The sequence below is a fragment of the Microcaecilia unicolor genome, chromosome 9 (genome assembly GCF_901765095.1).
Source record: "Microcaecilia unicolor chromosome 9, aMicUni1.1, whole genome shotgun sequence".
Lineage (NCBI taxonomy): Eukaryota > Metazoa > Chordata > Amphibia > Gymnophiona > Siphonopidae > Microcaecilia > Microcaecilia unicolor.
In genome coordinates, this window is record NC_044039.1 from 201,679,848 (window position 1) to 201,706,522 (window position 26,675).

General features: G+C 41.5%; 1 protein-coding gene across 4 annotated transcripts in view; it reads right to left on the reverse strand.

Annotated features, from left to right (window-relative positions):
* The window catches only part of PAPOLA (poly(A) polymerase alpha), a 277,966-nt gene that overhangs the window by 161,170 nt on the left and 90,121 nt on the right, over positions 1–26,675 (reverse strand). For all 4 annotated transcript variants that reach the window (XM_030215241.1, XM_030215240.1, XM_030215239.1 and 1 more), the window contains exons 6-7: positions 15,370–15,423; positions 7,631–7,742 (exon numbers count right to left, since the gene is read on the reverse strand). In XM_030215241.1, the coding sequence (XP_030071101.1) occupies positions 7,631–7,742; positions 15,370–15,423 (166 nt within the window). The remainder of the gene's footprint in view (positions 1–7,630; positions 7,743–15,369; positions 15,424–26,675) is intronic.

Consider the following 26,675-nt stretch of genomic DNA (forward strand, 5'->3'; position numbering starts at 1 on the left):
CACCACTGAACCTCCGAGTGGCAGAGAGTGCGTTTGCCAGGAGAGGGACTGGATGGTATCAGTGTGTTTCTTAATGAGGTCAGCGACCTCCTCCACCTTGTCCACACTGCCTTTGTATCGCTCCATGGTGCAACCGCACCTCGAATATTGTGTTCAATTCTGGCGGCCACATCTCAGAAAAGATATAGTGGAATTAGAAAAAGTGAAGAGGACGACAAAAATGATAAAGGGGATGGGACGACCTCCCTATGAGGAAAGGCTAAAGCGGCTAGGGCTCTTCAGAGAAAAGAAGGCTGAGGGGAGAAATGATAGAGGTCTATAAAATAATGAGTGGAGTGGAATGGGTAGACGTGAAGCGTCTGTTTACTCTTTCCAAAAGTACTAGGACTTCTCTGCACCTTTTCTAATTCCACTATATCTTTTTTGAGATGCGGCGACCAGAATTGAACACAATATTCGAGGTGTGGTCACACTTACAAATAGGAAAATAAACTTTATAGACACTGCTGCAATGGGAAACCAACAAGGGGAAATAAGGAACGTGGTCCAAACCCAACAAAGAATCTGGCCCAAGGACTCAACCACACGAGACACAGGCTGTAGACTGCATCCCAAGAAGTCAAGCCTACTCAAGAGACCTGTTGCACTAGTCTACCCTATACCATCTGTAAAAGATAGAGAAATACTGGAAAATTGGAGGCAGTACCAACCCCTATACTGGCAAGGTCAAAGGAACATAATATCTCTACCTCCATCTGCTGTTAGGAAGACACAACCTACTGGTCTGGACTGGTTTAGCAGGAAGATAAATAAAATATGTTACAGCTAGGTGTTATGTATTTAGAGACCTGTTTACTAAAGAGCATATTTTATAGCTGTAAGTACCCCAATTTAACCGAGAAGCTATATAACTCCAAGTAGCTTAAGTCTTTTCCTTTTGAGAAAACAGCACAAAAACTAAATTTGCAAATAGATTAGTATTGCCAGGACCCAGGGTTGCTCACTATGAATCTATCAGATATTTGGCTTGTCACCAAAATTATGGAATGATCTCCTGCCGCCACACATTAGTAGTGAAATGTCCCTGAAGAAATTTTAAGTGTCTTGAAGACACATTTTTGCACACTAGCATTTAACCTAGTAAGTTGATAACCTTTGAGTATTTTTCCTGCTCTGTGACTGGGTAACCAGTCCTTCCTCCGCCTCCACCTCCCCCTACACAATCTGTATTCTTTGAATGAAATGTTTCTCTGGATCGACTAGTGTCCTCTGTCCTGTCCAATTTTTGGAGTTCTCTTTATGGTAGTCTATATTAGCATTTGTAAATGTACACTGCCTGAACATGCATTGCCATTTACAGGCAGTATAAAAAGTCACAATAATATGCAGTAGAGTCATGATTAAACAACCTTAAGTTATCAGGTATTTTGTATTTTTTGATTGTCAGCAATCCAGGCTCTGCCCACGCCCTCCTACCTAATCAGGGCACCACCACATCCCCTCCCTCCTAACAGTAGAGATAACAGCAACAGCAGCATTCTCCTCCTTAAAGTGCTTCCTCCCCTTCACCCCTTTAAAGCCCCTGGTGATCTAGCAGTAAAACCAAGGTGGGGCAACCTCCAGTTGCTCCTGCCAATGCCGGCTTCACTTTCAAAATGGCTGCCACAACCTCTTTGGTTGGGGGGAGGGGAATCGAACTCTACTACTACTACTTAGCATTTCTATAGCGCTGCCAGGGTTACACAGCGCTGTACAAGTTTAACATGGGGAAGGACAGTCCCTGCTCGAAAGAGCTTACAATCTAAAGGAGGGGAATCAAACTCAGTTCCTTCAGTTCCCCAAGATCAAAGTCCACTACCCTAACCACTAGGCCACTCCTCCACTCTTCGAAACGGACCGATGTCGATGCTTTCTAGCCCTTGACATCAGGGTCTCTTGGTGCCAAAAAGGACAATGCTGAATCCACACATATTCTCAGTGTCAGGTCCAATGCAGATCAGTCTCGGGGCTACCACCAGTGCCCAACATTGGAGACATCCTTGATGTCGATGGACCAGATTTTGTGCTCTCTTCTGAAATTTCCAAAGATCCATCAAGCCCAGCATCCTGTTTCCAACAGTGGCCAATCCAGGTCACAAATACCTGGCAAGATCCCAAAAAAGTACAATACATTTTATACTGCTTATCCCAGAAATAGTGGATTTTCCCCAAGTCCATTTAATAATGGTCTATGGACTTTTCCTTTAGGAAGCCGTCCAAACCTTTTTAAAACTCCGCTAAGCTAACCACCTTTACCACATTCTCTTGCAACGAATTCCAGAGTTTAATTGCACGTTGAGTGAAGAAACCTTTTCTCCGATTTGTTTTAAATTTACTACACTGTAGTTTCATCGCATGCCCTCTAGTCCTAGTATTTTTGGAAAGCGTAAACAGACGCTTCACATCTACCCGTTCAACTCCACTCATTATTTTAAAGACCTCTATCATATCTCCCCTCAGCCGCATTTTCTCCAAGCTGAAGAGCCCTAGCTGCTTTAGCCTTTCCTCACACGGAAGTCGTCCCATCCCTGTTATCATTTTCATCGCCCTTCTCTGCACCTTTTCTAATTCCACTATATCTTTTTTGAGATGCAGCGACCAGAATTGAACACAATATTCGAGGTGCGATCGCACCATGGAGTGATACAAAGGCATTATAACATCCTCATTTTTGTTTTCCATTCCTTTCCTAATACCTAACATTCTATTTGCTTTCTTAGCCGCAGCAGCACACTGGGCAGGTTTCAACGTACCAACGACGACACCAAGATCCTTTTCTTGGTCTGTGACTCCTAACGTGGAACCCTGCATGATGCAGCTATAATTCAGGTTCTTCTTTCCCACATGCATCACTTTGCACTTGCTCACATTAAACGTTATCTGCCATTTAGACGCCCAGTCTCGTAAGGTCCTCTTGTAATTTTTCACAATCCTCCCGCAATTTAACGACTTTGAACAACTGTGTCATCAGCAAATTTAATTACCTCACTAGTTACTCCCATCTCTAGGTCATTTATAAATATGTTAAAAAGCAGCAGTCTGAACACAGACCCCTGGGGAACCCCACTAACTACCCTTCTCCATTGAGAATACTGACTATTTAACCCTACTCTCTGTTTTCTATCTTTTAACCAGTTTTTCATCCACAATAGAACCAATCCCTATCTCCTATCCCATGACTCTCCAACTTCCTCTGGAGTCTTTCATGAGGTACTTTGTGAAACGCCTTCTGGAAATCCAGAAACACAATTATCAATCGGCTCACCTTTATCCACATGTTTATTCACCCCTTCAAAGAAACATGGCTAAAGGTGGCCTGGTTGATATTGTCATGGTCAGGCACAAGGCACCCTACACACCAATGTCAGTGCTTGAAAACACCTAATTACACTGGGTGCATCTCTTGAAGCCACTGGGAGTCTTCTGGGCCATGGAAAAAACACCGGCTACATCAAAACTGCTCAATGAGGAAAAAAAGGGGCTTACCTCCGAGTCTGGTACTCCACCCTAAGAGGGCCTTAGAGGTCCGAGGCAAGGAGACTTCGGTGCCAAAAAAAAGTACTAAAAAGACCAAAACGGATGGCAAAATCAAAACTATGAGAGAATATTAAACAAAAAAATAAAATAAAGGTACCCACACAAAGACACAAATTAGCAGAAAAAACAGCTCTAAGGAGACCAAAAGACATAAGCTTCATACTCCATGGGAAAACAAAGACTGAGGGTAAGCTGCCAAAAGCGTCTTAAAAATACAGTGCACTGGGTGGTGTCCACACCGGGGTCTGTCAGGATGTCATCACCCAAGTGTAAGGTTTCTGCTGTCCTGCTTGTCCTTGGAGAAATATATATTTCGCCTAGATCGAAAGTTGTATTTACCAGTTCTTTATACCCAGGACAAAAAATTAAAAGCCCAATATAAGTAGGATTCAAAGTCAGACAGTAGAAAAAGAGGAACCAGTCAAAAGATTGCTATACCAACTGCACAGCCCTGGTTTTCAGAGTCAGTTTAACCATTAGGAGGAGAATGCTCTTGATTTTCTTGGTCTTGCTGTGGTTTAGATGGCAAATAATAAAACAAGAAAATCAAGAATTGAATGTCGGCTTTATTAGAATCTTCAAATAATGACACAGTAATACCATCAACATTAATTGCTACTGTAGCTTTAGCTCCAGACAAAAAGTAGTTATTGATTTTATTCTTTAAAAATAAGGAAAATTTGTTTTTGGGACAGAATTCAAATTTTTCCTGATGTTTCCAAAGATACTGAGAGGAAGCGCCAACAGTTTCTTCTCATGAAACCGAGACTTCTACAATTAGGTGCTACTTTCTTTTTAAGATTCCCGTGCAAGTGTGTGGTTAAATATCAGTCAATAAAATATATCTTTTTTGAACCTGCCCAGCTAACAGCATTTTTAACAGCTAGGAAAAGTAGGGGGGAGGGGCGGTAATATTGGTTCTCTTGATATATAAATGTAAAGAACCAATAGGGTACTCATGTAATGCAAATTCCTCTAAACAAATTTGTAATTGAAAATTATATTTCCATTGTGTAACATCTTGCTCCTTAAAATAGTGGACTAGAATAAAAATGGCAGAAGTAATGCTTGAATATTATCTAGTAAAAGAATCTTATGCCAGTTTTTTTTTTTTTACTTTTCTGTACAAGTGTTATACTTGATTGTAATTAAAAACTTTTCTAAATAAAAAAAGAAAGACTAGGGAGTTACCTAGGGTGGCAGCTTCTGGGGAGCAGCAGAACAGCAACACTCAAAAGCAAAATAGGTTCAGACCATCACAAAAACTCAAAGAGCCACCAGCATTCATAAGTAGCCAATGTACACCGGTAAATGGCTTTTAGAATGTATCTTCATGACACTGGCACATATATAGAAGAGTTTAAGCATGATATACAATTACTCTTTTTACAGTATAGTTCTGGAAGGGTTGGTGTTAGGGTTATTATAATTGCTGCCATGGGAGGGAGTCTAGTGACCTAAAGTTAATGTGAGTGAGTGAGTGAGTGAGTGCGTGTGTGTGTGGTGGCGGTGGGGGGGGGGGGGGGGGGGGGGGGGAAGGAGGGCAGAAACACCAAAAGGTCCCAGGCAAAAGCCTCCTTCAAGAACAGCTCCAGTCATCTGTCCTGTAGATCTCCGAGAGACACTCCTCCCCCTCAGCAGGACTGGTATTAAAAGGGTTATGGATTTGATATACTGCCTTTCTGACCATCCTCCTTATTTAAGAGTAGCCATATCCATAATCAGACTAAAAGTCTATCTAGCCCAGTATTGTGCTTCCAACATTGGCCAATCCAAATATCTGGCAGAAACCCAAATAGTAGCAACATTCCATGCTACTGATCCCAGGGCAAGCAGTGACTTCCCCATGTCTATCTCAACAGCAGACTATGGACTTATCCTCCAGGAACTTGTTCAAACTTTTTAAACCTAGATACACTAACCGCTGTTAAGTTCTGGAACTCATTGCCGGAGGACGTGTTAACTATTGAGTGAAAAAATATTTCCTATTTGTTTTAAAAACAAAATTAATTCACTTTTACCCATTCTACACCAATCAGGATTTTGTAGACCTCAATCATATACCCCCCCCCCCCCCATCTCTTTTGCCTTTCTTCATTATGAGAGGAGTTCCACCCCCATTTTGGTCACTCTTCTTTGAACTTTTTCTGATTGTTGTATCTTTGAGATATGGTGACCAGAATTGAATGAAATACTCAAGGTGAGGTCACACCATATAGTGATAAAGGCATTATAATATTCTTGGTCTTATTTTGCATCTCTTTCCTAATAATTCCTAACATCCTGTTTGCTTTTTTGGCAGCCACCAAACACTGGGCAGAAGATTTGATATACTGCCTATGACACCTAGATCAATTTCTTGGGTGATGACTCTAAGGTGAACCCTAGCATAAGGCAACTATGATTTGGATTATTCTTCCCAACATGCACCACTTTACATTTGTTCACATTAAATTTCATCTGCCATTTGGACGTCCAGTTTTCCAACTTCCTAAGGTCTTCCTGCAATTTTTCGTCTGTTTGTTCTGTCCTGGAGGACAGTAGTACAGCCCTACTTGTATATTCCTTTCCTTCACACCTGTAATTTCTATCCATAAAGATTCCAGTAGTATGTTGTGGTCGACTATATCAAATGCGCTTGATAGGTCAAATTGGAGTAGGAAGATGTTTTCACCCCTTGCTATTTCCTGCTTGAATCTGGTCAGGAGTGTGGTTAGTAATGTTTCTGTATTGTGGTGAGGTCTGAAGCCAGATTGAGATTCATGCTGTATGTTGAAATCAGTGAGGTATTCCGTTAGTTGTTTGGTGACTATGCCTTCTGTCAATTTGGTTATTAGGGGTATGGATGCTATCGGTCTGTAATTCGAGGTGTCTTTTGCTTATTATTAGGTCCCCCTCTATGGATCTAAGTAGACTGTATTTCTAAAAGCTAATTACTGGCTGATAGAGAAGTCCTACTGGCTGATAGAAAAGTCCTAATTAAATATGTAGCCTCCTAATTGGTTCAAGGGCCTATAAATCAGAGATTTGGCCAGGGACAGGCAGTAATTAAAGTCTAACTTAAAAAAAATATATATTTTTTATTTTTTTTATTTATGCCGTTAAAAGATTTTGGTTTGAGAGGCTACTTTGGATCATATTGAAGAAAGCATCTCACCAATTTTACAAACTTCACTGGCTCCTCTGCATTAGATGGGTTCACAATATTTGAACACTCACAAGGAATATTCGAAAGTGTACTTTCTGAACTCACAATGCTGTTCATCTAGAACTACCAGGAATGGAAATACAGGAAGTCAAACATGGCTAGAAATAGGATGTAGGGCTCTGGATTTTGTAGTTCCATGCCAGTAGAATAAGCTGTTATAAAATATCCAAAAGTAATGCCTTATGTCCAACTTGGTTGTTTCAATTTGTTTGAGGTTAGAGCATTCTTACAATTCTGAAACTGATATTCAGAATTATTTTATGGCTGACTGATATGGGTTGAGATTTTAAGCTGTTATTGTGAACATTCTTACCATGTAATAAGGAATACAGATATTTTACATTAACATCACAAAACTCTACACACTGTAAAGCAAAGACAGGTAAACTATAGTTCAAGGACGAGATCTAGCTCTCCTCAAGCCTTCTGTCTGGCCCAGAGGCTGCACTGATTTATTTTTATATTATAAATCTGGGTATGTACCATGCCTGCAGACATCAACTGGGTGGGAAGACTTCTTGTGAAAGCATCTGAGGGACTCAGTCAGCAGTAGAGAGATGGGTCCCAACACAGGTGAGTTAACAGGGTGAAGGCTGAATGGTGCAGAACAAGTGCCACAGTGAGGTGAGGAGGCGGTGGAAAAGCTAAAGCAAACAGGCTATGAATAAAGTCTTGGTGTATCAGACAGTAATGGTTCTACTCTTAATTATAAAAATCAATTGACCAATTTTTGACCCCAACATTCAAATCAGTGTCATTTCTTTTACTATTTACTTACTTACATAAAGTAGAACGACACTACTTGTTCTCTAATGTTAGAGAACACAGTCAGAAACCTATACATACCATTAAGACTTCGTATACATCGTATGTCTAAATTTTTCAGTAGACTGTCATCTCGTAGGTCCAAATCTTCAGGAATAGTCTGTAGTGCTAGTCTTGCAAACAAAATATCAATCTATAAAAATAAACCAGAATTGTAGAACAAGCTTCCTTATGACATTTGCAGAGAATTTACTATTTTCATCTTTAAAAAAAGTTGAAAGTATTTTTCTTTCAAGCACAGCAAATACAAGAGAATGGAATATTCAATTTCTCTCCTAATGAAACCCATATTTTGGTTTTTGTATTAATCTGGTTGATCAGTTTTTGATTTTATATTTTGTTAATTGTGACTGTTATATTTTAAGAAGGCTGTGGAGTCAGTACACCAAACCTTCAACTCCGACTCCTCTACTTTACTACTGTCCAACCTGCAACTGATATTAGACTTTTCAGGATCAACGTTCCTTCTAAGCAGAGCACGAGTGATTGCTCATTCATTTTAGGCGCATCGCTCTCAGGTTTTACATGGTTGCTCACAAATATTTGCGTGTGATGTATAGAAATGCATTGTTAACACTGGCGCTCAAAAATTGTTGGTATTTAAAACTTGCTGCTCACACACACAAAAAAATGTGCACGCACCAAGTCACTGCTTAGAGGAAACATTACTCTGGATCTAAAGTACTAGTAAATATAACATTTACTAGTACTTTAAATCCAAGACAAAATATACATTTAAGTACAAATTGATACATCATCATATATTATGTTTTTACTTTGAAGCTGGCGTTGGTACATTTTTACCAACTCCACAGCCCTGATTTTAAGGTTACTTAACTTTGTGATTTTAATTTTCACTATAGATTCTCTGGGTAGCTAGGCTGACAGAAGCAAAGTATGCTCATGGATCTGTAGGAACTACAGAAAGGTCTATGGACCAATCCTATTGGCTAACCCAGAGCCACAGGCTGTAGACTGTGCCCTATGGAGACAGGCCTATCATCAAATCCTATTGCATCAGTCTGACCTGGACCATCTGCTGATTGCTGAAGGTAGAGAAACAGTGATAAATTCCAGTCTGCAGCACTCCTTTTATCAGCGATGTCACTGGACAGTTCAGATTCTATGCCTCTATCTGGCGATAGAATGACAACCCTCTAGACTAGACTGGTCTAGCATGATAAAAAGGAATGCAATTTTTAAATCTCATCTAGAAGGAGAAAAAAAATGTCATCCTGTGTCTAGAGGCTCATTTCATATCTTGGGTTATAAGTATAAGGGTGAATAATTGTGATCTTGCATTTTGAAGCTCTCAGTCTTTCACCATTGAGAAAAATAAGGTGAACTAAGGAAGACTTAGATGTATACCACAGCACATCATATTCCCAAAGTGAGAAAAGTGTTAATAATTTGCTGTGCTAATATAAGCACACAACAACCCACAGAGGGAAATAAGTCAACACTGGATCTGAACTGCCATTAATCTAAGAAAAGCTGATAGTAAAACTGAGGCACTGTGGGAACTGGATGAATTCACATTCCCACTTAAAAACAGAGGTGAAAATATCCAGATGTAACTTAAATCAAATTTGAAGTATAATTTAAAAAAAAACAATAATTCTGGTTATGCCACTGTTGGAGAAATTAACACTGGATAATTTCTTTTTTCCATGAGTTCTTCCACTATTCCAGGATGTGTGGGAATATTCATGTCCATAAACATTTAACACTGACAAGTTTCCTCAGTAATCACAAAATCTTTCAAGTCTCTTTGGAAACTAAAAAAGATCAAACCCTATTTCTCATCAGAAACATTTAGACTACTGGTACAATCATTAACATTATTCCAATTCAATTATTGTAATGCCATATATGCTGGCTGTAAGGACTACCTGTTGAAAAAACTCCAAACAGTTCAAAACACTGCAGCCAGGTTCATATATAAAATCTCTTGTTTTGAAAGGGCCTCTCCTTTATGGCCATAAGGTTCAGAATTGCCATTTCCCAATGTTTCTGGACCAAAGCCTAGTTAGACAATTCCCACTCCCGAATTCCAGCTTTAAAAAAAAAAAAAAAAATCAGCTTCCACATTCAGTGACCCCACATTGTGCGCTGCTGATAAGCAGAGGAGATGCCTAGCCACCCAGGCCAACCACCAACCGGCCTCCAAGGCTGTCTGCTGTGAGTGTGCCCCCTTTCTTGTTGATGTATGCCCCAGCCATGGCATTGTCTGAAAACACTTGCACTGGGAACCCCAGAGATGCAAACTCAACCAGTGCCTTGCATAACACGTGGCTCTCCAAACAATTGACTGGCCACCTGGCCTCCGAGGACCAGATATCTTGGGCCAAAATGCACCCCCCCAGCCTAAAAGGTTGGCATCCACTGTTACCACTTCCCAGTGGGAGATCGAAAACTGAATCCCCCGAGCAAGATTTTTCAGTACCAATCACTGGGCCATGCTCCTCCTGGCTGCTGCCATCCAAGGCAGCCAAACTGCATAATCGTGGGACATTGGGGACCATAGATCGAGGAAAGACTGCTGCAACAGATGCATCTGTGCTCGAGCTAAGGGCACCACCTCCATGAGTACAGTCATGGATCTCAGCACCTGAACATAATCCCAGACACACTGCCAACCACATCTGAGCAGTGACTAATCTGGCACACCAACTTCTGTTGCCTGGTATCGTGAGAAACACAAGCTCCTGCTATGTATCAAACAGCATCCTCAGGTACTCCAACCACTATGACAGGACCAGCCGTCGAAATTGCTTACCCAGCCCACTGACTGAAGAAGGGCAACAATCTTGATCGTCACCTCCACACTGTCCTGGAAGGACGACACTCTGATCAGACAGTCATGCAGAAAAAGTTGAACCTTGGAAAAGGTTTGCGGAACTGTGGCCACGTCAAACAGCTTGGCCCAACACCACAAATTGCAGAACTGCTAATGCAGGGGCCAGATGGGAATATGAAGATACGCGTCTGAGATCGAGAGCAGCGAGAAACTCCCCCGAACAGAGGTGATGATCACAGAGTGTCCATCTGGAAATGAGACAAGCAGCGATTGAGTCCTTTCAGGTCCAACACCAGGCACACTGAGCCCTCCTTTTTCAGCACCATGAACTAGACAGAATACCGACCCAGTCCTCTTTTGGCATGGGGCATAGGCAATATAGCCCAGAGAATCACCAACGTGCCCTGAACCTGAGCCGCCTTAACAGCCCCTCGACAAGGGACTGTAAGAAGAAAGGAGCGAACGGACATAAGAACTTTAACTTGTAGCCGTCTTGCAAGATGTCAAGGACCCCCAAATAATCTTGGCCCACTCTTCCTGAAACGTTAGGAGATGTCCTTCAACTGGAACAGAAGAAAGGGCTAGCCTGGCATCATTGTGACTGTCTGGATGCGGCTGACGAGCGCCCACCTGGCCAACCAATATTTTGTCACGCTGAAAGGCAGGTTGACGAGACTAAAAGTGTGTCCTCTGTGAGAATTGCAACCTCCCAGGCCTGTACTTCCGGCAGTCCCAGAACATCTGATGGGCCGAGCCGGAAAGTGGGTCCCCAGTCAAGGCTCATCTTCTGGAAATCGCTGCGGCTTTACTTCCCCCAGCTCCTTAACCAAATTGCTGAGGTCCTCACCGAACAGCCATTTGCCCTAAAAGGGCAACTTAACCAGTTGTGCTTTTGAAGCAGTGTCTGCTACCAAGTTGCGTAGCCACAGAAGACGATGGGCGGTCCACCATCAAAGACATACCATTAGCAAATACCCTCAGAATGCCAGACCCCTGTCTGCCAAATAAGCCAACCCCACTTCCAGCTGGATGTACTGGACTGACCTGCCTGTGCCAGTCTGCTGATGCCATTGCAGACAGGCCTGCGCCACAAAGGAGGTGCGCAGGCATGGAGCCCCAGCGCTGCCAACTCAAAGGCCTGCTTCAAGGAGGTCCTTGAGGACAATACCCCCTCCACTGGGAGGGTCGTAATCTTGGATATTGCTACAACTAAGGAACCCACCTTTGGAAGGCAGAGCTTGTTCCTCTCCTCCGCACCAGTGGTACAAACGGGCCATGGCCCTTCCCAAACAATTCCTCTTTTAAACCCTAATCTTTAAGCTTTGGTCTTCAAGGATAGGCAGGATTTCAGGTACTACTACTACTACTTGACATTTCTAAAGCGCTACTACTCACTAGTGGGATTCCCTAGGTACAGGTTGTCCTATTAAAAAAAAAAAAAAAGTAGAAAAACAAAGGGTACTATAAATGGGCAGATACCAAAACATTTTAGTAACAAGATAATTCAGAACAATGTGAACCCAGAAATTCAGGAAAACAGGTCAGGGAGGGAAGGAGAGGCAGAGGAAGTTGGATTCTAAACCTCAGATGCTTAGACAAAGGAGATGAAAAGTCTGCTAGCCAGCTGGCTACATAGGTTGGAACTGCTTAACAGCAGTTCCAACCTATTTAGAACAAAATAAAAATCTGGGTATCGTCAGTAGGGCCTGGAGCTCACTGCATGCCAAGGTGACTTCCACCAAAAACAAGACCTTCAACTTCCAAGAGTTTATAAATCAAAATAATACAAGCAACTCCCTCGTAAAGTGAACTAAAGGCTGTACAGAGATAAACTTCCCCTCTACACGACAGTGATGCTTCTCTGAACTCAACGGAGCCATAGAGCTGGTCTTTAAATATGACAGTTGAATATATTCAAGCAGTTTGTGTGGGACAGGAAACGGGAGGGGGGGGGGGGGGGAAATAAAATCACACTACACTATAAACTTCTCCCATTTAAAGCCATAAGACAGCCTAGTCGAGTTCCTCTTAGAAACCAAGAGGATTTAAGTTATAAAACAGATTCAAGGCAGCCATGGTTGCCCTCTGAACACATCCAGGATGTGAGGGAGAGCGTTTGGGTGTTGGAATACAAAATTGTTTTCTGTACCTGTGCGCTCACTACTGGAGAATTCCCCAATTTCATTGGTTTCTTCTCCAGGAGCAATCCTTAAGGCCACCAAATTTGGGCTGGGCAAAAAGGGAACTGAGTATCATTTTCATGACTCTAAGCTTTTGACCAGTCATGGCCAGGAGTACAAATGGAAGAAATACAAACATTACCCTCCTTCCAATCTTTGGGGGGGGGGGGGGGGGGGGGGGAAGAGAGAGGTATCTGAAACTAGGTCAGCCATTAATGCACCATCCTGGAGCACCTGAAGGACTATCCTGATCTGAGATCAGGAGAGATTGCAGATGTTCCTCAATTGCATAGAGTATCTGTACTCCTAAGGCTAGAGACCACAAGTGTGAGTAGGTGAAGTACATCAATTGGGTCATCTACCAAGATATAGATATTTCCTTCCAGAAATGTGGCTCTAAAGAGTCATCCTGTAAGAAATGGCCTAGATCCACACTCTTGACAGCTCTCAATATGGGATGTAAGAAACTGCTCTTTCCCAGCATATAACTACTTAATTAAGCAAAAAAATTATTCTGGTCACATCAAGAAAATTTATCCAATGAAGGTTTTCACTAAGTGGACCGGAAATCCTGAGTGTGAAATCAACCTATATGGGCTCCCCAATCCTGTCTGGATACATGATGAAGACAATTTGTCAAGAGGAAAGCCTTTAGTCTGGTTTAATTGGTCTTTATCCACCAGAACAAGAGTCTTCAAAGTGTTTGGTGACATGGACTGTGTCCTTTGAGCTCCTCTGTGTGTATGAAGTCCATTTGATTTGTCTCAATCTGAGACATATCAGCAAAGTTATGAATACCCTTGATGCCACAAGGCTCAACAACTTTGACATGCCCACAAGGTTATGTCTGCTGAGCTAAGTAAGTCTGCTGCACCATGGATAAAAGTGCATCAATCATTTCTTGTGGGAGAAAGATTTTCACCTGAGTCATGCCTGGCAGAGCTCCTATAGATGATGGGCTCAAGTGGTATTTCAGATAACAGGTGACAAACTGACTCCAGCACCTGCATGATCTCTGAACATGTTCCTGAAATGGGGTCTCAACCAGCCAACTGTCCAGATAAGAACACACTTGCACTTCTAGTTTCCTTAGGCAGAGAACAAGGACAGCTTGACTTTTTTTTTTAATGCGCGCTGATGCTAGGCCAAATGGCAGGGATGCAACACTAAGTGACTTTTATAGTCACAACATAAACATCTTCAAATCTAGACTAAAAGTCCACCTTTTTGATGCTGCTTTTAACTCCTAACCATTACTCACTTGTTCAGTACCCTTATTTTATCATCCCCACCTTAGTAATTCCCTTATCTCTTATTTGTCCTGTCTGTCTGTCCTAATTCGATTGTAAGCTCTGTCAAGCACGGACTGTCTCTTCATGTTCAAGTGTACAGTGCTGCGTACGTCTAGAACTATAGAAATGATAAGTAGTAATAGTAACAACATAAAAAACTTCTAATGGTTGTGTGTGTATGGTTCTCTAGACCTACAGCAAGCATACACAATCTCCTTTTTGAAAAAAGAGAAATAAAGTGCCCAGAGAAAGTCAAACTTCTCTCAAATCAGACAATTACTCAAGGCTCTTAGTCCTAGGATAAGGCTAAGTCCCTGTTCTTTGTGACCAGGAAGTATGTGGAGTAAAAACCATACCATCCATCCTTCCTTGCTGTTCAACTTTTAGAACTGCCAAAACTAAGGGTCTTAAAGAATACAGGCCTCAAAAGGGTAATATAAAAAGCAAATAATGCCTTCAAAAAGTGGTGATATGACAAGAAATAAAAAAAAAAAAAAAAGAAGAAGACTGAGGGGGCCATGCACAATACTGTGGTTCAGAAGTACTGTACATGTGCAGTGGACAATTACAAAGTTTTTACAAGTAGTCTAAGTTGTAGACAGCTTTTCCTATGGCAGACTTTGTCAAATATCATCCACTTGCAAGCATATGCAATATCGCTTTCCTTCAAAGAATTTTAATATCTTGTTTAAACTCCATTTGCTTCCCTGCAAATAAAGGGTGGCATTCAAACTCCTATGATCTTCAAATACCTTTATGAAAGGTCCCCAACATATTTATGTTTCACAAACGTTTACAGACCCAGAAGATCACTCAGATATCAGACTGATACTCCCAAATTAAAAAAAAGCATGTCGCTTGAAAAAGACTATCAACAAGACGCTGCTAGGGAGGAGTACAGAACTATGGAACTCATTACCTTTACGTATCAGAGCAACAGATTATATGAGATTCTGTCGCCTACTAAAAACAAGAGTTCTAAAGCTGGTCAGAGAACGCCTCCCAGGGACTCAATATAAACAGGTGGGGGGCACACAAATAGAGTAGCAGGGTATAGAGAAAGGTCAAGCGGATGTGCCAGGGCACTCAGACCACATATAACCCATACAGTACAAAAATCACTTCCCTCAAGATGTTAAAACAACCTAATATGTTATGTAAACAAGCTCCAAATATTATGCAATAATCTCCACTGCTGATGTCAAGCAAACAAGCCCCATTGCTAATGTTATTGTAAGTTATCATTCCACTGTAACTGTCGTTTGCTTGTTGTTTTAAAAATTGATTTGTATTCTGCCTTGAAGGTTAAGTTGACTATATATGCCCACATTAAACTAAATTAAATCAGAAAAACACACACTTCACTGTGAGATATGTTATTTGTCTTGAGGATATATTATTCAGTACTTCAGAAACAACTTGTTCAGTGATTCACGTGTTCAGTGAAAAACACGAACAAGAAGAGTAACAGCTATGCGTGTACCTTACCTCTATTCCATCAAAGCACAGTTTGATAACTGGGACAAATGCCTCTTCTACTGACTGGAAAAAAAAAAAAGAAACACACTATAGTCTTAAACATTGTTCAGTGTTGTAGAAAATAACATTTTTCACACTCTTTAGCATTTAACGTTTACTGATAATTTCCAGGAATTTTAAACCATCTATTTTAGTAAATACCTGAAAATTAAAGATGGCAAAGCTTCCAGAGGCACTGCGGCCTTACTCATTTTACAACTCTTCTCCATTTCTAGGGATCATTGAAGTGTTATCTACATTTATCATCAACTACACCTTACGCACTAGGAAATTAATGGATTACAAGAGTAAATCTTGCATTAGCTTCTAGTCAAGAGCAGCATTCCACCTCATTCTGATCCATAACAGAAACAGGAAAATAAAAAGTGCTTTCAAAAACTTCAGAACTTGTTTCATTGGAAATGGAATTTTTACCATTCATGAGAAAAATATTTTTTGAATAAGGCCCATAGTTCTTGTATTAAGTACAAACTAAAAATAACTGAATTTTGTTTATGTATGACAAGGCATCTAAGTGCATGTTAAGACATAAAACAAAGAATTACTGCACGCACAAAAATTACTATTTAAAGCAGGTACTAATATTGAAAGCTTAAGATTAGTCACAAATCTTGTGATCTATGAAAACATGCGTAAATTAAATCTTACCTGCTTATTTTCTTTCCTCGAGTCCCTCCAGAACTATCCAGACACTTGAGATGTCATCCCTTAAGAATCCTGTGCACCACCCTTTGCCCCTCCATACCCCCAGCCAGTCAGTATTTATAACAAAGCAATAAAGACAAATCCCCTAAGAACAGACAACTCAGAACTAAAGTTAGATAAGAAATTCCCCTAAACTTTAAGGATGAAGACAAAACATGCCAGAACTTACTCATTTTTGCTTACTAGGGTGGTTCTGAACTAGCCTGAAGGGACAAAGAAAATTAGAAGGTAAGAGCTAATTTATCTTTCCCTCATCATCCCACCAGACTAGTCCAGACATTTGGGATGCACCAAAGCAGTGATCATTTAAGGACAGTGTCTGCTGCCAAAACTCTGGCTCCCAAAGTCATTTATCTGAAGCCTGGACATCCAACTTATGTCAAAGAATGTAACAATGCACAAGTTGCCACTTTACAAATTTCATGAGACAAAACCAATATGTACCCTGCCCGTTACACAGACTGACCCATTACAGAATAAGCTTTTAAAATCTCTAATACTGTATGGCCTCAAAGAATATACGCAGATGCAACAGCCTCTTCAAATCGATCGAGCTACAGTGACTGTTGACACAAACTCCTCCAAAAAGCACAAGCTGGATTTTCTGAAACCTTCAGTTCTCTTGATGTACACGTGCAACGTGTGTCTGACATCTAGATGAGTGCAATTTTCCTCTTTAATGCTCTGAAAAACTGATAAAGAGAGAGACTGACTGAAGTGAAAACCTCATCGAGAAAGTGTTTTTCAGACTAGTTCTGTCCTCTCTCAACTAAAAACTAAGAAAGGCTCCAGACAGGCAAGACCTACAGCTCCAAAATCTTTTTAGCTGAACAGCCAGCAGAAAAATCTCAAGAATACTAACCTTCAAAAGAAGCCCATCTAAGTGACTTGAATGCTATACTATGCTATTCTGTTCTCACATTCCGCTAGGTTCCATTAAGGTTCTGAGCGGATTTCAATTAAGAATTGGATCCTGTAGTCCAGGAGAATTACAGCAAGTTAATCATAAAAATTAATCAAGAACAGTACATTATCATCCTTTATCTCGTTATCTATTACTCCACATTTGTAAAAAAGTTTTTAAGAGAGCTTTGAACAATGGATGACTGAATTGACCTAATATACAATGGTAGACTATTCGTTTGGATGTGACTAGAAAAGGCTCCTTTTCAATTGTTGGGCCTTATGAATGAAATTGTTTACTTGCTGGTTTGAAACACAAGTCTCATTTATTGATTTTCAAGTGCCAACTTAAGACAATCACCAAAGACAACCTAGACTTAGGTGAATACATCACTTGAGATTTCCAGAAATTTTAAGTTTGATAAGGTTCTTGCCCAAATTCCTTTTTCCTAAAGAAGGTTCTGTGTATAAATGTATAAATGTATAAACGAAACAAGGCATGGGGTCTGACTTCTGAGACCTATACTGCTGCAAAAGGCCAGAACTTCCCAGCACCCTGGGGGGTCAATTCCAAAGGGCCATCTCAGTCTTGTACTGCCGCTGAGATTCAAAATAATGGCAGTTCCTGCTGCTTCCAACAAGCACACCCAACCATCGCATGTCTGAGGCTCCAGTTCACTTCACATCAAAAACTGCACTCAAAACTACCAGAAAGCAGGTCCATGTACCCCTCTTCACACACTCAACACTGCCCCCCCCCCCCCCAAAAAAAAGAAAAAACACCAGAAGCCTAGCAACCACCGCAAGCCATACAGTGTCTACTCCATTCAGGCTATGCTGCCATAGTAAACCACAGCTTTCAAAGGCACTTCGTCTGGGACCCAATCACATGAACGGCTGCTCTCAACAGCTCACTAACTCTCCTCTCATCAAAAATATCAAAAAAAAAAAAAAAAAAAAATCAAACTTCTGCTATTGAGCCAAGAAACTACTTCCAGAAACATTAAGGTACAGCACACCTTTGAAATGGACTACTTACTCTGTTAACTCTTCTACTCACCCCTCCCCCAATTGTCTAATGAGGTAACTTTAGCCCACACACTCAAGGAGTCTTTCCAAGATACAAGGGAAAGAGCTGATGCACACTCTCCTTTCATTTAGAAATGGGATGGCTGGGAGGGTGGGACCCAAGACCCCTAGGTGTGACACTCCCAGGCAGTATGTAAGATGTGGCAGTGCCAGTGCAAACCTTAGTTATGTTTGAAACCCCCTTTTTCCCCACCCCTCCATATTGAACCATCAGTTATGTTCAAATCTCTTCTCAAAACGCATTATTTTGGACTAGTTTTTGGCAGCCATTGGGTTTTGGACAATAAGACCGGTAACTGGACATACTGGTTTTGATCTCTAGGGTCTAATCTTCTTTCTGGTGTCTCTCAAGTGCTTTCGTATATGATTACATGAATCCTATTCATTAGGCTGACATTTCTCTCCGATATTTCTGCATTGTTTTATTTTTGAATTGTACCCGCTTCGGCCTGCACACTAGATTAAGTGACACAAACATACCTTTTTATTTATTTATTTTAAGAAAGAAATAACTGACCAAAACCACAACAGTCCTACCAGACAAGCCAAGCTACACAGGACCTATCACCTAGTGGGGACTTAAATACTGATTGGCCAGGGGGCTGCACAGGATTCTTAAGGGATGACATCACAACTCAGTAGTTCTCAGTCTCACTTGATGGCAAAGCATAACCGAAGCATCTGGGCAGGACTAGTGGGAATGGAAAATTAACTACATCAAATATGTCTAACTTCCCTATCTGCCAATGCTCTTCATTCCTCCCTGCCCTTCTAGATATTTAAAAGGGGTTGACAGCCCTGAATTGTAAAACCCTGATCCTCAAAGTCTTCTGATACAAAACCTCCCTTCCCAAACAGGATCCCCTTATGCACTCCTTCTGAGTTTGCAGTGTTAGTCCAGGCTTTAGTTATATCCAACTGATTATTCTAATTCATTCAATTTGTGGATTTCAGATGACCTCATGAAAACAATATAACATCTGCAGAATATGGAAGACTGATTTTTAGAAGAATAATGTTTGACCATGTTTCCCCTTTATTGGCTACCATTCACTGGCTTCCCATTAAAGCACCTGTTTAAAATCTTAAATGGTTTGGGATCTAGTTTATCCTAGCTAGTGGCATTCCCTCATAAAAAGGGACTTCTAGGTCAAAAGATTATCTGCTGATCATTCTATCCTTTAAGGCTATTTTGCTATAAAAAGATGTTTGAATTTTCATTTTCTTATAAAGCTGCTGAGATAAAGAATATTTCTTCATCAGTAAAAGAAAATTGATCTTCCTATTATGCTTTTCACAAATGTCTTAAGAATTACTTGTGCCAACAGTTTTTGATCAAATGTTACATTTTAGTACAATTTCTAACTGTAAACCACCCTGGACTCATTGGGGGAGAAAGCCATTTAAGTGCTGGAGTAGATTTGATATAACTTGATTACCACCTCCCCCAAAATACAACCCCTCTCATTTACTCTCTAGTAAGACCTCCAGGTCCCCAAAGGCAGACAATACCCATTCTCTTCCCTCACAAGTACCGTAATTCAAACAATTCATATCAATACTATGATCACCTCAGATCAACCACACATTCTCATGCACACCCATACCCATATCCTCACAACTCAAATCTCTAACTAATACAACTAATCACTATCTACCTTCTTATCACCTATGAACAATCCAGCTTCATCAATACTTCTTCACAGTTTTAATCAGTGGGCTTATCCCCACATCGCAAACATGAAGTCAAAATACTGTCAGTTCTTTTGTCCGTGCTCTTTATCCTGAGGTTCAAACCTCTCAAGACGCATCAGTTGTTCATAAGGTGCTTGGTAATTAAAATACACATCTTCCAAACCCCTCAAAGTCAATATGCGATCAATCCACGGCTATCGCCGTTTGCAAATTAGCCCAGACTCTACACAGTCTGTGTTTTGCTACTTGAGCGTCATCAGGAGTCAGGTTCCTAAATAAAATAATGCAATAGATCGTGCTGTAGATCTTACAGGCTTATATCCTCATTACAATTACATATAATTCTTATTACTCACATTTACACAATGTTCATTCTCATGGATGCCACGTAGGTGGGACCTCCAACGTCCATTTGAATTCACCCTCCAGTGAAAAAACACCAGCGCATGCGTGTGGATCACTGGATATACCCCGCTGTTTTTAAATCTCCTTAACCCCTCCCCTCTTTTCAAACAGCCAACCACTCTACTTCCCTGTTGCTGGCACGATAGTGTTCCACATAAAAATTGTTCGTTGCTCCCGACGTAGGAGCTTCAACGACACATTACCCCCCCCCCCCAATTATTCTGGACCCTGAATAGTACCACAAACCGCAAATCCTGGAGCAAATGACCTGCCATGCCCCAGTGAGACACTAACGGAGCCTCATGCTTACTCAGGCGAATATTGCTCAGATGTTGTGCAAGACTATTTTTAATCTTCCTAATGGTATGACCTACATACCACATGGACAGCAAATACCGTATACACATTTAGTGTTATAGTCAGTTCTTGAGCGTAGTCTGAACATACGCCCACCAGAATGTATCTCAATCTGACTCGTCTGCAATGCATACCTAGAGTATATACACTCACCACACTGTGTGCCCTGCAGGTAACTTCACTGATTTTCACCTCCATACCCTTATAAATGGGAAAAAAATCTCTCCTATATTACGCCCCCGTATATACGTAAATCTGGGTCTTGCTCAAAATTCCTCATGCACTGCTAGAATGGGCCATAGTCATTTAATTACTTTCTCAACTGCCATGCTGCATGTAGTATAGGTTAGTACACAGGTTAACCTCAGAGACTGTTGTTGTTGTGTTCTAGGAACAGATAACCACTCCCTATGGGCATTAAATGCCCGTTTAGCTGCCCTATGTACCACTTTCGAGGGATACCGTCGCTGCTTGAAACTGTCAACCATTCCAGCTGCCTGTTCCTCATAAGTACCCCTTGAGGAACATAATCTTCTAATACGAAGAAACTACCCTGTGGGTATACTATTCTTAAGCCTAAGAGAATGATGGCTACAGTAATGAAACAATGAATTACGATCAGTACATTTACGAAAGGATTGAGTAACAAAGGTTCTCTAATCAACCATTATCTTTACATCAAGGAAATTAACTGTTTTTCCTCCAATATGATGTTCAAACCTAATATTTTCATCTTGTTGATTTAAATGTCAAAAATTCAGTAAGTTGTTGATCGTTCCCTCGCCATGCTGTCCATGTGGTATGTAAGTCATACCATTAGGAAGATTAAAAATAGAATTGCACAACATCTGAGCAATATTCGCCTGAGTAAGCATGAGGCTCCGTTAGTGTCTCACTGGGGCATGGCAGGTCATTTGCTCCAGGATTTGCGGTTTGTGGTACTATTCAGGGTCCAGAATAATAGTAAGGGGGGGTAAATGTGTCGTTGAAGCTCCTACGTCGGGAGCAACGAACAATTTTTATGTGGAACACTATTGTGCCAGCAGGTTTGAACAGGGAAGTAGAGTGGTTGGCTGTTTGAAAAGAGGGGCGGGGTTAAGAAGATTTAAAAACAGCAGGGTATGTCCAGTGATCCACATGCATGCGCTGGCGTTTTTTCGCTGGAGGGTGAATGCAAGTGGACGTTGGAGGTCCCACCTACGTGGCATCCATGAGAATGAACATTGCGTAAATGTGAGTAATAAGAATTATATGTAATTGTAATGAGGATATAAGCCTGTAAGATCTACAACACGCTCTATTGCATTATTTTATTTAGGAACCCGACTCCTGATGACGCTCAAGTAGCAAAACACAGACTGTATAGGGTCTGGGTTAATTTGCAAACGGCGCTAGCGGTGGATTGATCGCATATTGACTGAGTGGTTTGGAAGATGTGTATTTTAACTACCAAGCACCTTATGAACAACTGAAGTCCATGTGGTCTACGTCTTGAGAGGTTTGAACCTCAGGATAAAAAGCACGGACAAAAGAACTGACAGTCGTTTGACTTCATGTTTGCGATGTGGGGATAAGCCCACTGATTAAAACTGTGAAGAAGTACTGATGAAGCTGGATTGTTTATAGGTGATAGAAGGTAGATACTGATTAGTTGTATTAGTTAGAGATTTGAGTTGTGAGGATATGGGTATGGGTGTGCATGAGAATGTGTGGTTGATCTGAGGTGATCATAGTATTGATATGAATATGGAAAATAAAGTACAGCATTTATTATAACTGTTGCCTTGTATATGAATAATATAGAGTACAGTTATTTGTATTATTTAACCCAGTAGTGTATAGAGTAATTCAAAAAATGGCACCAACTGACCTGAGCCTACAGCGCTTTCCCCAAACATGGATTTGAGTAACAATATATTTTTTTTTTTTTTTTTTTTGGGGGGGGGGGGGGGGGGGCACTGACATTCCACTAATGTTAGGGCAGTAATGTTACCATAAACTGAAAAATCATTAAAAAAAATCTTAATGCCTTTTAAAAAATTTCATGTTAACGAGCAGTGGCTAGGGTGATGACAAACCACAAATCTTTAAAAGGTTCAATTTATACCTTTTAATTTCCTTTCCTTGAGTTGGGTGTGCAGACCAATGGATTGTGTCCCCCTACTAGCAGATGTAGGTAGATACAATGAAGTAATCCAGAAACAAATCACCAGTAAAAGGGTTGATGCAGCCTGTAATTCTCTAGTATGCTTGCTACTGCCAAAGCAGAATTAGGTCCACCTTGTCACACAGCAATATAGTAACTCGTATAAAATATGAAAATAAATACTATTGGTTTGTTTGTAACTTTTGAACTAATGGGAGTTTATGGTTTATATATCACTATTTGCTGTTTGTACCATTGTGAGACCTTTACAAACAGAAAAAAAAAAAACATACACTGCAGCATACTGTATGAAATTACAAACCCCAATACAGTGAAAACAGCATTTTGAATTGACCATATACAAAATTCAGAAGAAATTGTAGGCTAAGCCAGTAAAGTATCACTTATACTGAAGACTTTTGGGGCGGCCCATGGACTGGTATAGCACGACCCAAGAAAAGGAAATTAATAGGTATGAATAATTTCACCTTCCTCTTTATCCTGCTCGACCAGTTCAGACCAGTGGGATGCACAAAAGCAATACCTTACTGGGCAGGAGAAGACAAGGCTCCCTAACTAGCATCCTGACAAAGGCTGCACTGCCTCTGGCTTGGACATCAATTTTGTAGTTCTTCACAAAAGAGTGGACAACCGCATCACTACTTTACTGCCTGCCCTTAGCCTCAGAGGTTGCTTGGGCTCAGGTGGAATGGAACTTGAGGCCCACCTGCACTAACTTCCCATGAATGAAGCACACTGCTTCAACTGTGGCTTCAATCTAACATACACAGCCCCTGAAAGAGCATGAAAATCTATCCAACAAACAAAAGCAATTAATCATATCCAACAAGAGACTCAGCGGACATCCAACTTGAGCTTCTTGGCTGACACTAGATGTTTGACCTTGGAAAAGGCAGACAAAACAACTGACATGGAATGGAGAGACCTTCAGCAGAACAAGGGCATCATTCAGAGGGAGACTGTCTTCCAAGAAGGATAAGTAGACCCCCCCCCCCCCCCAACAAGACAGGGCCTGCAATTCAGATATTTAACTAGCTGAGGGATGGCAAGAAAAAGAACACACACACACTCTTGCAGAGTAAGATCCTTCACAGAGGCTTGAAGAGAGCCCCTGATAAAAGTTGGGGGGGGGGGACCCCAAACGAGCATGCATTCAGTGCCAAATTGAGATTCCAATTCAGGAACAGGAAGGGGGTCACCCTGTACAAAACACACACGATCTCACAGGTCACCAGGGAGATCCCAAGGATCTTGCCCTGGAAACAAAATAGAACTGCCCGAGCAGCAAACCCCGATCTAGGCCCCTCTGTAAAAGTTCTAGAATTATCAGGAAGCCATACCTGCCAAAGGGAAAGGGATCACTCTTTGCACCAGCACTCAAGAGGTGCCTCCAGGCTTTAAGAAGTGTGGAAATGACAGAGACTGATTAGCCTTTTCTCTTGAGAAGCTGCCTCTCAAGGGCCAAACCATAAGCCAGAAAGGATCAGGATCCTCCATGACTACTAAGCCCAACCCCACAGAAGAGGCAGCCACACCAGGAAGTGTTCTAGATCTGTTTACCAAGGACTGTGTGGTCAATATAGAGCAACCAGCATCACAAAATAAAAAGGGAGCCATGGCTATTCTCCTTAGGATTCTGCCAACCAGAAAGAAACACAGAGACTTCTACTGGGGCCAAGGTTGAACTAGAGAATCAATCCCTGCCAAACTGACCTCCAATGGCGTAAGATCTGGGTATACTTGTAATTCTAACATGTCACGGTCATGTCAACCCCACAGAGGGCCCCAGCAGTCTACTAGGAGCTGGAAAGCAGCAGGGCTCAGCTCCCATTCCCCCAGATCCAATTCATTCCAGCTAAGGAAGTATGTCAGCACATTCTCTATCCCTGCAAAGTACACTGCCAAGATTACAGAGCTAAGTCTCAGCCCAACTGTAAATCAAAATTAGTTTTAAAAGCCACAGCTACAAGCTAGGTTCCCCTTTGACTGCTATGTTAGCTACCACTATGGTACTGACATTATCTGGACTGTTTACCCTTCAGGGAAAGAAGGTCCTGCAGTACTAAGTGAATGGTTCTTCCCTTGGTGGGGGTTCATGGACCAGGTCAGTTCACTCAGGAAGTGAACCCCTAAATCCTTGGAGGCTCACATCAACTGTCACCACCAGGGCCTTCTCCCCTCCCCCTTGAGCACATGGCAAGAATCATCCATGTCAACTTCTGGTGCAGTGTCCCCAAGAGTGAAAGATGCACCTCAAACTGCTGAAAGAATGGAGTCCAACAAGACAGAAAGGCCCTCTGGCCTGGAAGCATATAAGATCTCAATCAAGGTACTACTTCTAGGGTAAATGCCATGGAGTTAAGGAGCTGCAGATAGTTCCAGACCCAAGGGCCTCCTAAGAGCACAGCTTCCATTTCTGGAACTGCAGCAACACCATCCTCTGCCTGGTAACAAATTGCACCCTGATGTACTTCAACTCCTCTTCGGGAATTAGTTGGCTCTTGGCATAGTTTTTCTCAGCCCAGCAGCTCTAAAAAGCTGATTGCCTTAGTAGTAATCCTCAAGTCAACTTCTGAATCAGTCCAAATCAGCTAATCATCCAAGTACTGATGTAACCATATCACCTACTTGAAGGCAAATTAAGATACCACTAAGACCTTGGAGAAGATCTGGGGAGTTGCTGCCAGTCTGAATGGATATGACCTGAGCTGATAATGTCTGCCCAAGACACAAAAATGCAGAAATGATTGTCAGTGTTAGATGCCAATGTGAACGTATGCAAGAAAATTAAATATTCACCAGGCCTGACAAGATCCACCACGGTTTCTATTCACAAGTGTGGGACCCAGAGTGAGGCACTGACTTCTTTAAGATCAAAGATAAGTCTGAAGAAGCCTCCCTTTAGGGACCACAATACAGATGGACTTAACGACCCCACCTGCCTACCGACAGGGGACCAGCTCCACAGTTCCCAATTGCAGAAGGCACTGGAAAGCAAGTTCTACCACCTCTCTCAAAAGGAGAACCACAGGGAAATTCCATAACAGTATTTGAAAACAAATTCAGCAAACGCCAAGACATGCCTCTGATGCATCACCCAAGCAGCAAGGCGGCGGTTAGTCTACAAAATCCAGAGCAAAACAGGTAAAAGACAAAATGTAGACCAGATTAGTACAAAGAAGAGAAATAGCAAAACAGAACTTGAGGGATGAATAGACGCCAAATGCAACCAAGTTTTGCCCACCGATTATACCGTAAAAACATATAAATCCTAACAAAACAATTAAAAACAGCATTGAAAGCTAAACACAGCATACAGAGGCCACAATAACCAGACTGTGTAATCTTATCAGCCATAATACATAAAATTCGGTAAGAACACTACCATTAAAATTCACAGTATAATTCAAATTAAAAATAATACATACTACCTAAAAAAACATTAAGAATGCTACATCCAGTTCCTCACTGGGAAGTCTTCCCTGGGGCTGCAGAGGACAAGACTCAAGAATCCCTACACCTCCAGGCTACCCAAAAGAGCACCCCTTTGGTGTCTTGGCTGCCAAAGGAAGGCTTGGGGGGGACATCTGCTGAAGCAGAAGTGGCCCCATCCTTCAATCTAGATCTACTCCTGAATAAATGGGTAGAACATGCAGGCAGTCCTCTGGAATCTGCTGGAGTCTAGCATCCACCAGGTTTTTCATTAGCTTACCCAAGTCTTAATCAAAAAGCAGATGGCCATTGACGGTTTACCCAAGTCTTGGAAGCTGCATCACTCAGTGACACAGTCATCTCCAGGCAACCACCACTGAGAAGGCCAAGCAAAAGGAGATGCCAAGAGAGCAGCCAGTCTCCAAGAATGCTATTTCTGGAGACTCTAAGAAACCAGCACAAGAGGAAACATTCAATGCAGCCTTCACACAATGCCTGGAGG